Source organism: Chamaea fasciata, unplaced genomic scaffold (genome assembly GCF_029207755.1).
Source record: "Chamaea fasciata isolate MVZ Bird 193981 ecotype frontalis unplaced genomic scaffold, bChaFas1.0.hap1 SCAF_10, whole genome shotgun sequence".
Taxonomy (NCBI): domain Eukaryota; kingdom Metazoa; phylum Chordata; class Aves; order Passeriformes; family Sylviidae; genus Chamaea; species Chamaea fasciata.
The window spans coordinates 18125484-18143495 of record NW_027094095.1 but is presented as its reverse complement, the minus strand read 5'-3'; the positions used below and the strand labels follow the sequence as shown (position 1 = coordinate 18143495).

The window sequence follows — 18012 nt, the reverse complement described above, 5'->3', positions numbered from 1 at the left end:
ACTTTGTTTAATTAAGGTTTGTTAGACTGTCTGGTTTGCTTTGTGGAAAAGCCTACAGTCTGGTGTGGAATTAACTGAAAACAACTACTTCACCATGGATTTAGCAGCATTTGTACGGAACAGTCACTGAGGCGTAGTAGACTAAAGACTAGAGGCTTCTTAGTAATATTAATAACTACACCGTAAGTATTTTATTCGAAGCCTTACACGTAAGTAGTAAATTTACTGCAGGAACACCCGGGGATGGTTTCCCAAAGTGGCATATTCAAATCCCCTGCACATGTAAGATCCGGGCTCACAGAGCAGGAGTTTTGTGTTGGGGAGTAGAAGTTGCCTGCAACAGCTTACAGCTCATTCTGTGACCACTGTGAACGTACATCAAGACAAATCAACCCTCTGCATATAACCAATCTTTGAACTTCAAGAAAGGTCGTATCTATTTACCCTTTGGAACTCATCTGCATCTAAACATAATCTAAATTTAAAACATTTTCTTGATCTACAATTCTCATGTAAAAGAAAGATGCTGCTTCTATTTATGACAGAAGCCTTTTAAACAAATATTTACTCTACTTGGTTTCACTTCCTCTTACAGACTATGCTTATGGTTTTGCTCCTCCTGATGACCTTGCAATGACCATGTGAATATTCTCTTCCTTTGTAACAACAATGTAAATTTCATATTACTAACAGAATTCTGGCAGATGCATATATTTGACCTTTTTTCTTTGTTTAAATATGATCAAGTAAAACTGGAGTTACTTTCCTTTGAGAATTCGCTTCATCCTAAACTAAATTCATTGATTTTCATTTGCAGCAATTCCATTAAATTCCACTAGGCAAGTGTCACAAAGCTTCAGCTTGCTTCACAAGTCAAGTATTTCTTCATATTACCATGGAGATAAGGCTGCTGGATTGGTAATGTATCTTTCTCCCAAGACTTTCAGAAGCCAAAACTTTATAACAGTATGGGGACTCCTTTTAATCATTAACATCAGGTAACTTGCAAAGGATTTGACTGAAATGCCTGACAATAGATAAGGCTTGAGTGTCATTTAGATCAGTCCCGTTAATACTAATAGTTCTAATTGCTTATATTTCTTTGCTGCTCCATCAACAATTAGGGTTTTTCTGCTCTGTGTAGAACTAGTGACAGGGCCAGAAAACCTCAGCAGCTGGCTTTCACACAGTGACCAGCTGACAGAGGATGAAATCAAGCTGCTTGGATAGGCAGCTAAAAAAAGAGCCACGCGTTTTATTGCGCAACATCTTCTGTCATTTTATCATTTCTTTCTAGCTCCAAAGAAGAGCTAGAAAGACCATTTTCTGAAGACATTTTACTCTTTCAGCACTTGATAGAAAAGATATCCTGTTCACAGGGTAGGTTTTTCTTCTGACAGTGAATATGTAATTTCTATGATGATGAGCACAACAGAAATGTAGGCTGCTCAAGCACGGACCACTTAGATTAGGTAAGGTAGACAGGCATGCTATTGATATGAAAATTCAGACTTGGCCAGAAAATAGCAGGAATTTGACATATAAACCTTTCACTGTAAGGCTCTCAGATGTTGCAACATGAAGATAAGATATAATAAATGAAAGAGATTAAGTAACAAGAATCTAGTGATAACTATTGGAAAAACATTTTCTGTGAAATATTTTGCCATTCCTACAAGGTTGGCAGCTTACATTAAGTATGCAATTCTATCCTAAAGGAAATTTGTTGGCATTTTTCTAGCCCTCAAAATGTGCAATTACTTTCTGTAAGCAAGTCAGTCAATGGATTAGTAGAAATATAATAAAAAATACTAAATACTAATAATACTAAAAAATTATATAATTTTTATCAACACTTCACTTTAGAGATTTAAATTAACTATGTGCAATTTACTGTGAAAAATTACTTTCCAGAAGCAATGTAAACACACAATTTTTGATAACTGTATTAGATTTCTACACCAGAAAAATGGGAGCCTTCTCCCAAATCCCACTAAGACTGCATGCATTCTTTCACTTTATTTATATAACCTGATTTAGCCCCAGAGATGGTGCTGCAATACTATTCCTGTCACAGCTATATCTTGCAGTATATTGCATATATTTGCTGCAATATATCCTCTGTAACAATATTAGCCACATGAAAGTGAGCGTGGCTTTGACATAGTAACAAGAATCCATCCAGCAGAGGAATGTCTGATGTTTGTTATAGCAGTTTCTTCTTGAAAATTTAACCTGCCAAATAGATGTGGTCCCTGTACTCCTGAACACGGATTCTAATATTTGCTTTAAAAATCGCCACCAAAGTATTGGCACATATGTTTACATAATACATAGCATAGGTATCTACCTATGTATCTATCTATAATGTGGTATAAAGCCACATTATATTGTGGTCCATGTTCTGTTGTGCTCTCTTATGTTGTGTCCCCCTTACTACAGAGCTTCCCAGCAAGATTAATGGGCCTCCTCATGAACAAGTTACACTAAGCAAGGAAGGCAGACTCCAGCTCTGCAGTTTTGGAGCAATCACCCCACAATTCCTACCTAACCACAGCTGGCAATACTGAATCTTAGTAAAATGGAGCTTGAGTTGTCAGGGAGCTTGTATAATATGTGGAAAAACTTTGAAGCAGGCATAAGGATCAACTTACTGGCTCTCCCATTGGTCCCCTGTCTCCTGTGGTTCCTGGAGGCCCAAGCAAGCCCTGGAAGATTAAAATAAAATTTAAAAAAATCATTGGAAAGAAACTCCTTCATATTCTGAGAATACCACTTCCTCTCTTCTTTTTGTCCCCACAGTAACTAACACAGAAACACTTAGGAAATATGTGCAGCCTTTGTTTTCTGGTTGACATGCACTGACATATCAGTGCATATCATATCAGCTTCTGCAGCAGGCGACAGAGTCCTGAATAAATCCTCCCTTAGTTTGTTTTACATATGAATGAATCTTAGCTGAACCACCACTTACCAGTTTCTTGTAATTCTCCTTAGAACCATGTGCTGCTTGTATGTCCAAACTGTCCTACAAGCTGTATTTTAGATAATCAGTGAGGTTCACAGCACACTTTTCTCTCTGCTCAACCTTTCTCATAGCATTTCTATCTCACACTGTCTTCTAGAAACTGTAGGAGTAATAGATCAGTACCCTGGACTTTGCAATAAATGTGCTATTAGACATCATTTCAGCCCAATGAAGTTTTGCTTCATTCATTTCTGTGTATATAAACACATATAAAAGTTCTAGTGAATGAAGAGGAAATGAAAACCCCTTGTGTCAAAGGTGAGAGGCAACAAGCTCCTAAATCTGAGCAGAAAAGGCAAGAGAAGTATGGTGACAACCAACATTTAAAGTTTCAACTGCAGAACAAAATCTCCACCATTACTGCTTTGTGTTGGTTTTTCTGCTTCCCCCTCTTTGTTGAAAATCCAGTACAGTTTGGACTGACTGATAACCTGTTTTGTAAAAAAAGCCTCAAATAGAATACATTGGATTTCCATTCAAAGAAACACTAAAAGAAGGAATTTTCTCCTATACATGATATTCAGTCAACCCATTTCTACATTTATCCCTACACTGATAACACACCCAAAATCCATCAAAGAATTATTGCTCTATGTCACAAAGATTTTCATCCTTAAAACTGCACTTCTGCCCCTGGTTATTTGTATTAATAAATGCAAACTATCAGGGTTTTCCAGCTGCTCTGAAAGAGATAAACTTCCTCATACCCAAGTGTCAAACAAAGTACAAGATTTTCTGGAATTTTTTTTGGTAGAAGTACTAGTAAATTTCATACTCACAAGGGCACCCTGATCTCCTCTTTCTCCTGGATTTCCAGCTTTACCCTGGTTTAAGAGAAATATCAAAAGACAGTGCTGGCTTCAAGTAATTTCCAAACACAGCTCAGAAATCAGAGTTACTGTGTTAAAGCTTACTACAAAGACTGGCTCAAATACTTACAATGAGCCCAGGAACTCCTTTCTTCCCTGGATCACCTCTTTCTCCCTGATAAATAACAAACAACGTGTAAATTCTACATACATTTGCTTGATAAGCTACATTCAGTTACTGTGAGTTTAAATGCTGGGTAACTACAGAAAGTGCATATTCAGGCTTAGATGTGTTCAAAGTACCTGGAAAAGGCGGAGATTTGCAAATCTCTTGGATTAAATGGAACTCTCTGTCTTCTGCCATGATGGGCTGGGGTTTTTTTTTTGCTTGTTTTCTTTCATCTGTTATGGTCTACCTCAGTGTTTATGTAGTACTGAGCAATGCAAACACTCACCTTAATACCTTCTGTTCCCAGTTCTCCTGGAGGACCATCGAGACCTCTCGGCCCCTGAATATTGAACAAGCGATTTGGAATACTAATTACACATTATTTTTGGTTGTCATTTAGGAGATGTTACATAAGCTTTAGGAGAGGGGAAACATTTTGTTAGCATGAAAACCAGTCTTCATTGTGTTTCAAGTGCGAAATAAAGCTTCAAAAAATAAAATAAGTTTCTGGTTTTTTGAATTATGAATTTAAGAAGAAAGATTTTTTGAAAAGTATGTAAACAAAACATTCAGTGTCTCTATTGGAGCCAGATGGCAGGCTGATATTTTGTGCTCTTTTTTTCATCCACCTTGCACTCATGCAACAGACATGTACTTAGAGGGATTTAGATGATCACTGTATATAGAGTGCTTGCTTTTGAGCACATTATAAGATGCATATGCAAAAATTATTCTTGCTAGTAAGACTCTAAAAAAAGCAAATAAAGTTCTTCCACTAGTAAATCAGTTTGAGGCAAGATGAGAAGCAATTTATAATTGTGAACTACTGTGCTCTAATGTCAGACTAAAATGGTTTTGTAAATTGATTTCAATAAGCGATAGGTGAACAAAGATAACCTGTTTAATATTACTGTAGCATAATATACCATGTACTTATTGCCAAAACATTGAGTTTTTTAAGATTGGAAATCCAAATCTATTAGCTTACAAGCAAATGAAAAATCTTTAAATAGGTCATGAGCAAAATGGAAAAGAATATTTCCACAATTCTAAAAACCATGATTGTTTAGATATGGAATATTAAATTAAAACCAGTTAAGAACAACTTACAACTAACGACCACTTCAAAGGAAGAGCTAGATAAGTATCAAGACAGGCTCTTTACAGCAGTATGCTTTGGGAGGATGAGACATAACAGCTTTCCTGGTGGCATTTGGGCTGGGCTGGCATCAGAGGGAATTACTACACTACCCATGGCAGTGCCTAGGGGAAAACAATCTCCATTTCCATGGTGAATTTCTGAGCTGTAGAGAACCTTCCATCTTGGGTCATGGTTTATAGTGAAGGGCATCCAATCATGACTGATTTTCAGTTGTAAGACTGTTCTAAATGATAATAATAGGGGCTTGTAAAATGACTGTTGGAAGCACATCTGAGCTAATTTAGTTTACTTTCCCTGCAAAAATATCTGTGACTTCCATATCTCTCTTGACTATTTTGAGAAAAAACATACCAGAATTTGTTCTCTCTGACTTGGGCTTACTGATCCATATCAAAACCTCACTTGGAACACGTGCTGAGTGCCCATCCACTTTTCTCTGGAGCAAAAGTGAAAATGGCTGACAGGTAACTCAGGAACAGTGCGTATCCAGAATCATTTAGGTTTTTCTTCTGAAATAAAAACCTCTCAGGAACAGGGCTTTCCTGTGAGCTGATATATACGTATACATTCTGGCAAAGCCAGAAATATCCCATGAGAACTCATCTGTGATCATTTCAGCACTGCTACTTCTGGCCAGCACAAAGGAACAAGGAAACCATAGGAAAAGGAAAGAGGGCAGGCAGGGAGAGCTGTATAAAATACTCTGTAGTTTGGGACACAGCTTTTGTGAGGCAATCCTTGGGCTGGTCTGGCCATCTTTTTTGTTTTGGTGTAAGCCAGGACTGAGCAATTACAGGTATTTTTTGAACTAGAGAGGAAGAGGCTACAGAAGCCAACACTGAGCTGCCACGTGGCACTCAATGCGAAAGGTCCCAAACCAAACAATCCTGAAGCCTATGGAAAAAAAATCTGTGACTTCAATGTGCTCAGAGATTAGAAACCAAAAACACTAGTGGTGTTTTCAAAGGTGAAGGAGGCTTTCATAAAAACATTTATATTGGGACTTATGGTAAGATTATGTAATTGGACAACTCAATTGTTGAATTACCATATAGCATAATTCAAAAGAAAGCTTAACATCTTCATCAAATTAATTTCAGGTTACTGCTCCTCACTTTTTTCTGTAACTGCTGTCTGTAACACAGACAAAATTGGTGGTGATAAAAATTCAAGGCAGATTTAGCAGGTTTATTGTCCCCTGTCTCAAAGAACAGGAGAGGGGACAAGAAGAAACTGAGATGGAGTCAGGACAAGTCATTCAGGTGTGGGGATAGAAGGGACAAGCTCAAGGAAGACCTGTGGAGGAAGCACCTACGGCAACACAAGGAAGGGGGAAATTGAGAGCATGAAGTTAAGCAACTGCAGGATAATTCTAGATTTTCTCAGACTTTTAGATATGCGACCTGTCACTTCTCTTTGTGCGCTCTCCACAGGGCTGACCAGAGGATAGAATCTCAAGATGAAATACTCAAGGACGAAAAAGGACATGTTTTCATTTTGCAGATTTGTGTAATAAGGAAATAAGTCTTTCTAGGTTTTATCTTCTATCATTAAGAATTACCACATAAATTCTTTCAACACTTCTGACATAACTGTAGTCATAAAGAGGATCATGGCTTGCAGTCTGAGAAACAGGCCTGTCAGGACACTGCACAAGATTCCTAGTCTGTGCTATGCACATGACACACCAAAACCTTTCTGGCATTCACACAGGTCTCCATTTCAATGGAGTTCACCTTGGCAGCGTGTGACAACTGATCTGATCACTAATTGTTAAGTGAAAAAGCCTACTGTTTAAAACACCAACCTTCTACTATATAAACTTGAACTGAAAACGGGCCATGCCTTTTAGCCAGCCACAGAACAAAGGGCAGGAATCCAAGGGAAAGGCAATTTAATATCCTGACAAAAGCACACACTAACATTCCTATAAATAGTATGGTGTGACTCCTTATTGGCACAGATGAATTGGATTGTACAATTTCTTACTATAGCTAGTACAGAATCAGAGATATACTTGATTTGCCTGCTGTTATTTAAATTAGGTTGCAACAGAGCTGGGGAGTGAGGCTGCCAAACAATTGCTACTGCTTTTTCTTTGGCATGGATACAGCTCCTTTTCTAAAATGGAACATTTTTCATTGAAAACTCTAGGATGATAATCTGAGAAAAAGTTCATCTAAGAAGGTAAAAAGCACAAATTAACTATTTTTATTCCTTCTCGTCCTGTCTTGCAAATACCAGAAGAGCTAAAATAACACAAACAATATATAGCTACTTCTCTTTTTTGGTGGCTGACATGGAAGAATATTAGAAAATGTCATCAATTTAATCTCATTTCCTTCAAACAATTAAGAGAGATAAACACATTCAGCTCTCCATGTACCACCAGGCACACTGGACACTTGTTTCACAAGTGCACACAATTTGCGAAGTTCCACATTCCCTGCTGTGAGAAGTATGAAAGAGATTGCTCATTAAAACCAAGCACAGATGTCCTCAGGCAACTGAGGCTCTTCATGCCAGTACAGATACCACTACACCAGGGACAACCCTACTGGCTGCTAGAGACATGAGTTGCTGCTGCCTGACCCCAAATTTACAGCAGTTCATTGTGTCATTTAGCTGCATTTTCAAGTCTAAATTTCATGATCTGCATTCCAGGAAAGTAAGAGCAGAAAAATTACTTCTTCTGAGCTTTAAAACACCAGATGCCAGTCTGAAGAATACCAAATGCTAAGAAATTTTAGCAGCTGTTGGGAATTTTGCTTAGGTCTCACGAAATGAATCTAATGATATAGAATCTCTTCTTGAACTAGAAGTTCAACTACAGTTGTATTAGTCCAAGATTATGGTATGAACTGAAAGCAGAACCAGCCTCTGACACTGTGGTTTACTTCACACATTAGCAAACAAAGACAACAAAAGACCATGCAACAATGACTTCACGGCTGCCTACACTTCCAGGCTGCCAGACTAATGTATTTCTTCCTTCGGTCATGGGAAAAAAGTCTTCTACATATTGATACCCTCACCCTCTGTGTCATTCTGCCATTGAAGTATCTACAAAATGGTGTTCTCCCTCTGTGTTTTCATGAGATTACCACTAAAAAATGAAGTGTAATAAACCTTCCACATGAGTCTAGCCAAGTGCACCAAGTCTCAAGCATGAGCTGAGCTGAGGAAGCTCTGTGCTAGTGCTGTGCTCAGTGGCATATTTCCTGAAATCCCCCAAGAGTGAGGATACTCCATAGACTTCTAGACAGCCTGCCTTCAGCTGGCCAGAACTCCTGGGTGTACTGGAGAGTGAACAGCTGGACACTCTCAGATAGAAGTAAGCTGCTGGGTAATCTTGGATGCAAAACCATTGCTGAAAGGTCCAGAATTTATGAAGTGAAGGAATTCTATTCTGTGACAGCACACAAGTAGAGGGTCAGTGCTTCTAAGACTTCCCACAGGTTCCAGCTGTGAAGACAGGATACGTTCTTCTTTCCATACAAAACGAAGGGAAATTTCCATATGCTTCCATTTAACTTCTGTATCTGACTGTGGTATGCATTTTCTGAGGCCTTCCACAAGAGCTCAGGGTTCTGACACTTCTCTTTTTGTTGACAACCCCCAGGTTTCAGGGCACCTCAGATATTTTCCTTATGTGAGATTCCACTTCTGGTCTGATATTTTGATCTTGAAAGCCGGTAAAATTCTCGGTGGCTTCAGTGGGAGTTTGTTCTCAGAGCCTGAGGAGCTGGGTCTGTTCTGAGACCCTCTTTCATGAGACATTCCCAGCCACGTTGGGTAGAGGCAAAGGCAAAATGGAACTTTCACAGAGCTTGGGGGATATTTGGGATTTATTTTGAGCAATCTTTAATTATAAGCACTGCACTCCATGATGTGCTGCCAAAATCATAGAGATGTATTTATCAGGAATAAATGGAGCTGTAGACACAGCCCAGCCACTGGTATAAGCTGTAGAAGTCTCTTAGGAATCTTGGATACGCTGTCAAACTGGTAGGTAAGGTGAGAGACACTCCACTAAAGTGGGCTTTGGATTAGTGTTTTGTTTACAGTGAGAAAATGGTTTCCATTTCCCTGATAAAAGTGAAATGGAAATGACCATCTAACAAGGGGAGATTCAAGACTCCAACACACAGTGTCTTCTGATTACATTTCTTCCTCCCTCAAACTGTGTTTGTGAGATTTTGATCGTATTTCCAAAACACTAAATGCAAGTAAAGAAAATAGTCTTGAAAACATTGAAATAGTCCAGTGGTAGTTATAAATGACAACTTTTGCATGTTTATGTGTACAGAAAACAGTCAAGTGGTCACCTTGGTTCTAGTTTTGCTCTCAGCTGAAACCAATGGCAACGCATTTCACTGTGAGGAGAAATGAAGTTTCATATTGTTTTCTACATGGAAAGACAAGTATGATCTATCTGATTTCAATACAAAGGAGCTGAGTCCAGAGGACAAAGGGAGCAGCTGTAAATAGGTTATATTTCAGATTCCTGTTTGCAACACACTACTCTCTGCTCTAAGTAACATGAAGGAACAATTGTACTTACTCTTCTTCCCTTAGGTCCCTGTGGCCCTGTTGGTCCTCGTGCCCCTGAAGGTCCCTACACGTCAAACAAACTTATTATTCATTGTCTTCTAAACACGGATTCCTGAAAATTGCAAGGCTTATGGCCTTAAGCAACAAACAATGCAAGAAATGCAAACCAATCACTTTCACTCATGGTTCAAATTCAATTAATCATGTTTGTACAATTAATGTAGAAAAATCTAATTAACAGACTCTATGTAACATTATTTTTACAAAACATTGATGTGACTGTTGGATAAAATATATCTGTCTATAATCCCAAAATTTTTAAGAGATACTTGTATTTCAGCAACATTATGTTAAAAAGCATGAATATTTTCTGATAAAAGGTTCGATTTTTATCTGTATTAAAGACCCATAGTAGACAAATTAAACAATTATACATAGCAGATTAGAATATAATTTATTTTTTATTAACAATGAAGCTAAACACATAATGAATATATTTAAACTACATTAGGCACCAATGATTTTGAAAAATATTATGCAATTATTAACCATCCTTGCAAAATTCTATTTCCCTACTTGTCTCAACTGAGTGATTTTTAAATGGATGAGTAAATCATATAATTACTTTTCCTGTCTCTCAGAGATCATCCTGGCAAAGAGCAAGTGAACAGATTCTGTCTGGATGGGTACATTTTCATGACCATTTTATAGATTGTAGTACAAACTAGAAACTATTCTTAGCTTCAGCAAAGCACAAAGACAATTTGAAAATGGCTCATTTTATGTCAAACCAAAGCACCCCCCTATACCTACAGGTAATCCTTCTGGTCCCACAGATCCAGGGCCTCCTGTGGGTCCTGGATAACCCTAGAATTAAAATAAACATAGAAAAGACAGGACAGTTTTATCTAAATTGTTATTATAGAAACAGTAATAAATCCAGTTACTTACCTGAATAACTGGTGGTAAGTTAAAAAATATTTAATTTTGCAAAATTTGTGTCCAAAATTTTGTTTAAAAACTAAATGCTTAATTGGATATATATCCTAGTAACCATTAAAACAGCCTAGGAAGCTTTCCCACACACAGGCACTAGCTGGGAGAGATGCACTGAAACAAAAGATGCTGAGTTCTAAATGAATTTCAATATCCTCTTGAGAAGGCTGTGACAGTGGGAGCAGAAAGTGGACACATCCTGGTGTGGGCAGACCTGGCCAAGACCAAATGCCAAGAACAACTCTTGTCTAAGGGCTGCAATGACTTACTACTGGGAAAGTTCTCTCTGCTGTGACTTACGTGGACTTACCTATGGCAATAAGCATTAATAACTGTCCAAGAAAAGTAGTTAATAAGAATGGATACTATATTAATAAATCCTTGTTTATTAATCTCCCTAATAAGAATTTTTTCATGGATCAAAAGCAGCTGGTTGAAGATAAATCTAGATTAGTGGGATTTAATGAAGGACAGAAAGAGACTCAAAAATCATTGGCTCTGCATGGATCATTTAGTTGTTCCGCAGTCTCAGGGTACTTGATCTCTTCCTTGCTAATGGTCACCCAAAGAGTAATTACTGCAAATACATAATATCCTTGTCCATGGTGAGAATACCACCCACTGCACCATGCTCAGGCCCACATCTACAGTTTCTATGTAACGCCATGGAGATTTCAGCTCTGCCAACCACACCAGTGTCAGAGCAGGATGCAGCACCTACAACATTACACATAAACTCCCTGTCATCTCCTCTCAGTCAAACCTTTAAACTCTGCTCTCTATACACTCTGGAGCTTTCACAGTGCTCACAAACAAACACACAACCAAGCCTGTTTTCTAGAGAACTTCAACAAGAGCACGGACATGGGCACATGGGTACAGTCTTTCACTTCTGTACCCCAACACATTTCCATGGCATGGCCTCTGGGCTGCATGAAGTGCTGTGTCCTGCTTTAGGACAAGTGGTGCTGTCAGGAAGCCAAGTCTTCCCACAAGAGCAGCACCCAGGAGCTGTTTGGGAAGTGCTGGGCAGTAGAATCAAAAGTTATTCTATCTACTAGAATAACCTGGGTTACCCCAGTGTACATAGAAAATGGTTATTTTACTTTCCCTCCTTTTAATTTATTAAGGCTGCTTAGAGCCATTTTTCAAAACTGCAGCTGCTCTGCTGTTTCATTCAGCAGATCACTTTGTAATATCACTGCTACAGAGAGGATAAAGCTATAAAATGAAACTTTGTAGGAACTATGCATCATAAATACTACTCTCCGATAAGGTCTGGACAGCCAGAAGGGTGAGAAACTTAGTACTGTTTTGGAGACTAAAATGGCTTTATCAGTAACATAACTGTGGATTCTACATTACTTGTAACTTACCATGACACCTTTTTCTCCAGGAGGACCTACAGGTCCTGGACTGCCTCGCTCTCCCTTTAACAAAAAAAAAAAAAAAAAAAAAAAAAAAAAAAAAAAAAAAAAAAAAGAGACATTGAGTATTCTTCCCCTTTTCCCATGTCCACTGAGCATACCTGGCAACTATTGGTTGAGAGACTGCCATTCAGAAACAGTGCAGAGACCTTCTTTAATTTTCTAAGTTTCTGCATTCCTTTCTCCTACAAGCCTATCCATCTTCTGAAAAAATGATAAAACTGAGTTTCTCTGTCTCGTCTTTTCCTAGACTGAACCAGAGGTTTGACTACATCAGTCTCTGAGAACTTCTGCTGGAAGATCTGTTTTCTCTCTGTTGGGTGCATCATATTTATAGTATGTTCCTTAATCCATAAAATTCAGGACAGCAAACAAAGAAAAAAATCATTTTTTTCTCTCTCTTCCTCTTTTCTTCAGTATGTGTTAGGAGAGCACAGATCTAAAAGGAAGGTCAGCCCTTCAACAGCTGCTGAAGCAACTTGAATAGGAGAAGGACGAAGGGTCTCTTTCTGGTCTTCCATACCCTTTCAGCTTTCATTCATGTCACATCCAGCCCAAATATCAGATCTAGCTGTAGATTATCCTGAGAAGATTACACTTCTATTACAAATAGTGCACACGACATAGTAATAGCACTACATTTTATATTGCATCCTGTAATTATGCTGGAAACGTGTTTGTCATTTAAATCCACATAGCATGTTTACCTTGCACTACTTAATCCATAAGAGGCAGACAATAAATTCTACAAAAACAGCAGAGCAGTGACAATTATTGCACCACGAAGAAGCTTCCTTCTATCTGCTGATGATAAATTAATTAGTCTTTTACTGCCTTTTCCCTCCTAGCTAAACTAGCAGCTGTATCACAAAGTAATCTTTGTTGGGCCAAGTGCAATTATGAAGAACAAGAATCCTTTGACACGAAATTCCAAGATGATACTATGACTAAAACCATATGAGATTTGTCTAAATCTAAAGCAGGGCCTTCCACTGATGTATTTCCTTTCACAGATTATAAAAAATTATTATCAGATTTTAATAGAATTCCTAATAGCAGATTAAGACTTTCTCAATAAAATATCTAAATAGCAGACACCAGTCTACATGAAATAATTCAGCCCTGCAGGAAAGAAATACAAATAGTGCTGCATCATTCTGACAAACAATTATGTTTTTATCATAACTGAAGCTGTCATGCAATCCAGTAATAGGTTCCTGTTTTCCGGTTTTAAAATGCTTCACCTAAAGAAAACCATGTCAAATACACTTAAGCTATTTATACTGTTCTGGTCATGCTGAGTCTGCCAAACTCACAAACACAACTGTTACTGCACAGCAGAAAAAACCCAGTCTTGTCTTTTTTATTCAGTTAATGTATACAGCCAAGTTTTACCTTTCTACTTTTGTCTTCATTGTGTAGTAGTACAAAAAGCAGTGAGTACTGTATAAAACAAGTATAATTCATGCCAGTTGCTCTGAAACAATAGCAGTATAGTAAAGGGGTATAAGTAAGGTATCAAATCTATCAACTCTAAATTAACTGTGAAGTAACATCAAGGATATCAGACAGATACCTCAAATAAGAACATTTGGATTACCAGTTATTACATCCCCATGCTCTGAAATAGCTACAGGAATATTAGCTCTGACAGTGGTCAGTAAATGATCTCTCACCAGTACTTTATCACCCCAATGGTTTTCAAAGCTGCTGAGTAGTCAGATACATTACAATACCTTTTCACCAAGACTTCCAGATGGCCCAGCTTCTCCAGGTAAGCCAGCTGATCCCTGCATAAAAAGAAAGCAGACTTTTACTTTCATGATATCTGTATGAGTTCATGGTCAGCAGCTGTCCAGCAACAGAGCAGGGCCCATTTCTTTATCACAGAGTGTCTAAGTGCACCTGTGGGAAAGTGAAGGCTGCACGAGTTAACCTGGCTCAGCCCAGGCAGAAGGACCCCCGCATATCTCAGCAAACCAACTGCAAATAGCCACTGCTAAAAGGGAAATTGCATTAATTTCTTCACAATACTACCCCACCAATGGAGATCTGCCACTCAGCTCAATCTTGCACAGCTAAAAGCTTCACAAGCATACAAATAAAGATGATAATTGCCCTGTTAGTAGCGTTTCAGTCTGACCACAAATTTCAAAGGGAATAAATTTAGTGGAACAAAGTAAAATGCAGTCAAAACAGAAACTGTATTGGATCAGGTGTTGTCAGAATTTTCCCTTCAAGAGTAGTAGCCCCAAATGCCTTTGAAGTCAGACGATCAGAGCCTTTCAGGCATTCAAAACTGAAATAATTCTCTCCTGAGGCTCTCTCACAAATTTCCCCTGGATAGAACAAGTATGACCATATGGGATGGAGGAAGTACTTTTTAAAACCTTAATCCCAGTGCTTACAATACCTACTTTATTATGAAACTTAAAACAAAAAGAAATTATAACACAAGGTTCCAACTGAGAAAAATATGACATGTTGAGCTTGAAGAAAAAGCACTAAGTGCCCAGAGTACATTGCACAACTGCTCTTGGAACATAGCAGAAACATGGAAACTCCCAGTAGTGATGTAATACACAACTGTACAATGTGTGTAACACTTCAGAAAGGAAAAAGAAAATGTCAGTTATGTTAATTCACACATTGGTATTGCCACCTCTCTGTGTGTAGGAAGGAACTAGCATTAGCAGCCCTACACTGGCATAGAAATGTGATTTTTAAAAAAAGGTATTACTTTAAAAGAATAAAAATCCAGCGTTTGTCTGTATAATGTGAATACAGTTCAGCCTCAAGTACTTTAACAGAACAGGTGCAAAGTAAGTAGAGATTTTATGATTACTTGTTCTCTTAGACTGCTATCTATGCTGGAAATCCCACAGTTTCAACATATTGCAATGAGCCAGTGATAGAGCTGCCTTTGAGGTTGGTGATACTGGCACAAATTACTTTATGGAAGGAACTAAAGAGATAAACAGGCATCTCTATGCCTGCTGGACTGATATATTATGTGTGGGAACTTGTGTATTATATGTCAGAAGCGAGATGTCTCTTGCCCTGGCAACAGCCAAAGATGGGTCCAGGTGATATTGGCATTGAGGCAATGGCCCTGACGTCACTGGCAGCAATGAGGGACTTTTGTGATGAACTCTGAGAGTTCCCAGTCAGAGCCAACAGCAGGCCTCAGTAGCAGGCAGAAATCTGTGAGACAAAGAATTACCCTGTACTCTTGCTTATCAAGCTAAGAGGTGTGGAGGTAGAGTTTCAAAATGCTAAAGACTAATCACTTTGATTTTCTTATTCCAGAAAGAACAGAAGGCATAATTAGAGCCAAGGTGAAACTCAAACCTATTCTCTTTCCACAGAGACACTCCTGATCTCACACTGAATGCCACACTGTTTACAGGACTGAAGATGCTGATCAGAAAGATGGGGAGCTGTGCCTTGCCCCAGCAGTGAACCATTTAATATACAGCCTCTGATCAAGTTCTCCTTTCAATTCAGAAGTACTGTCTTCCTGACTTGGTTGCTCTGGGGTGAAAGAGCAGGAATGATTAGGAAGCAGTGACTGCAAATGTGCTGCTGTATTCCCTAGCACATTAGGGCAAGCCTATGGCATCCTCCAGAGAGAGGACAGGGGCTGGCTATTAAATAGTTTCCTCTAGATTGGCTATTCCTCAAAAGCAGTTAACAAAATGTACAGCAAAAACACTAAGAAGGCCGATACAAAAGATGTAGAAGAAACGTGGCATAACTGGAATCGGATATCTATGGAAAGCAAAACAATAGTCAAGATGACTAGAAGTGAAGCCAGTGAAATGCTAAAAGCAACAGGGACTTCAGGGGCAAAAAATTCATGACAGGTTAACTAAATGCACTTCCACCTCTCTATTCAAAACTGAGATGGAGAAAATGCTAGGGCTGGTATACAGAGAGACAAGATAACACAAAAAATTACTTAGGAATATAATTTTGAATTTTCAAACAATTAGTAGCATTCAGTGAAAAGAAAGTACAGAGAGCAAAACATCTTCGGTTAACATACTAGCCATAAAATTATGTTCTCCCTACATCATTCCCTACAGACTTTCTGTAAGATCACGTGGCTCTTAAAATCCCAGATTTGGACTGGCTTGTTTTAAAGACCAGCTACTAAGACTGGATTGAGGTTTTAACTCTCTCTCTCCATCTAATGTAAGAAAACAGTCCAAAGCAGATCTGTTGAATCAATGTCTTCCAGCATCCCTTCAATCCTCTTGGGAACAGTGGTGCATTCCAAACACAAAACTGAATGTATTAGAAAACAAAAAAGTGCAGCAAAAATCCTGAAGTGATTAAAAAAAGATATCAGCAACTTATTTAAAAAAAAAAAAAACAAAACAGTCATCAGCTTTCATTTACAGAGACTTGTGTAAAAGCCTCCAGTGACAAAAACAGCATAATAACAGCATTTTAGAAACCTTCTTGACAGGAGCATTTTGTGGAAAATGAATCAGAGACCAGATCTCACAACTAACACATGCCTGAGAAAGACAAAAATATCTTGCCAGGGCATATGCTCTGTATTAGAAACTGGACTGTAGTTGAATAATTGAAAACACATTGTACGCTTAATGCAAACCCAAGCATGGAGTAATCCATTGAAAAACCTGGTAGTGAGAAATGAACATACAGCTGGTTCCAAACATTCCCATGGGAGTAGTTACCTGCCAGGTTGTACTTCAATGTGTTCTTAGGTGGTAATTGAAAAGTTTCCAATCCAGTGCTATTTCATTTACAGTTCAGCATTCTCAAATATTTTTATTCAACATTCATTTAATGAGATGACATAATAAATTTAAAATACTATCTTGTCACAATAGTATTTTTCTATTAATTTTCTGTCTCTTGAGAAAGTTACTTGGTAATCAACTAGAGGTGATAATCTGAGTGAAAATGTGATTTGCTACGGCCAATGGAGGAAGTAAGAGTAGAGACGCACAATATTTGTACCTTGCAGCTGATATTTCACTCAATTCTTTAAAAGACTCAAAAATTCAACTTCCTGAATATTTGAAAGGCAAAATGTACTGACACCAGTCACCTAATCTACAGCAGTTTTAAGAAAGAAATAAACGGATTAAATTTTGCTTCCAGTGTAAAGTAGGGTAATTCTGTTAGATAGCACTTGTAGAGGAATGCTTGCATTTAAAGGAAGCTGCCTGACAAAGTGGGGGTAGGATGTGATCCCTGACAAAACCTTGGAAGCTAAACTGCAGATACCATGTGCAGGTGCTATTCCTCTAGCTGAAACCAAATGATAAAGAGAACCACTAGAAAATCCTTCAAGAAAAATGAGCAACAGCTTGATAAAGCTAACCTCTAGATACTGTAACCTCTTTCTCCCCTCTTCTCAGCAGGAGCTATAGAATATCAGGTCATGTGGGGTAAAAACAAGAAGCACAACATAAGACGCAGAAGTACTCTTATTACCATTCACTGTTAAGTCCTTCACAGAACTCACAATCATCTCTATCCAACAGCTTTCTAAAAGCAGCTGAAGTAGTTCCTTCTTTGGAAGCCCTTGGCAATGTCACATGCATTCACCAGACTTTGAAAAAAAGGCTTTCCTCAATTGACTTATCTTTTGGCCTGTGGTTTAAAATTCTCTTTTGTATATCCCTAAAGCCCAGACCTTTCAGGATAATTCAAACAAGTCCTTCTGTTGAGCATCCTGAACACATCAGTTAAAGTTCACTTAATCTTTTCTTCAAGCAAAAGGAATTGCAGTTTCCATTCTCCCTGAATTATGCATCCCTGGTGCCTAATCACCACTAATCACCCAGCTAATTTTTACTTCTCTGAAAGATGTGGTAATTGCTTTA

General features: G+C 38.2%; 1 protein-coding gene across 3 annotated transcripts in view; it reads right to left on the bottom strand.

Moving 5' to 3' along the window:
• COL24A1 (collagen type XXIV alpha 1 chain) overlaps positions 1 to 18012 on the bottom strand; it is a 122083-nt gene that overhangs the window by 32088 nt on the left and 71983 nt on the right. For all 3 annotated transcript variants that reach the window (XR_010722462.1, XM_066192530.1, XM_066192531.1), the window contains exons 25-32: positions 13882 to 13935; positions 12095 to 12148; positions 10536 to 10589; positions 9733 to 9786; positions 4293 to 4346; positions 3968 to 4012; positions 3808 to 3852; positions 2655 to 2708 (exon numbers count right to left, since the gene is read on the bottom strand). Coding sequence is in view for 2 of the 3 variants with exons in the window: in XM_066192530.1 (XP_066048627.1) it covers positions 2655 to 2708; positions 3808 to 3852; positions 3968 to 4012; positions 4293 to 4346; positions 9733 to 9786; positions 10536 to 10589; positions 12095 to 12148; positions 13882 to 13935 (414 nt within the window). In the remaining variant the exon portion in view is untranslated. The remainder of the gene's footprint in view (positions 1 to 2654; positions 2709 to 3807; positions 3853 to 3967; positions 4013 to 4292; positions 4347 to 9732; positions 9787 to 10535; positions 10590 to 12094; positions 12149 to 13881; positions 13936 to 18012) is intronic.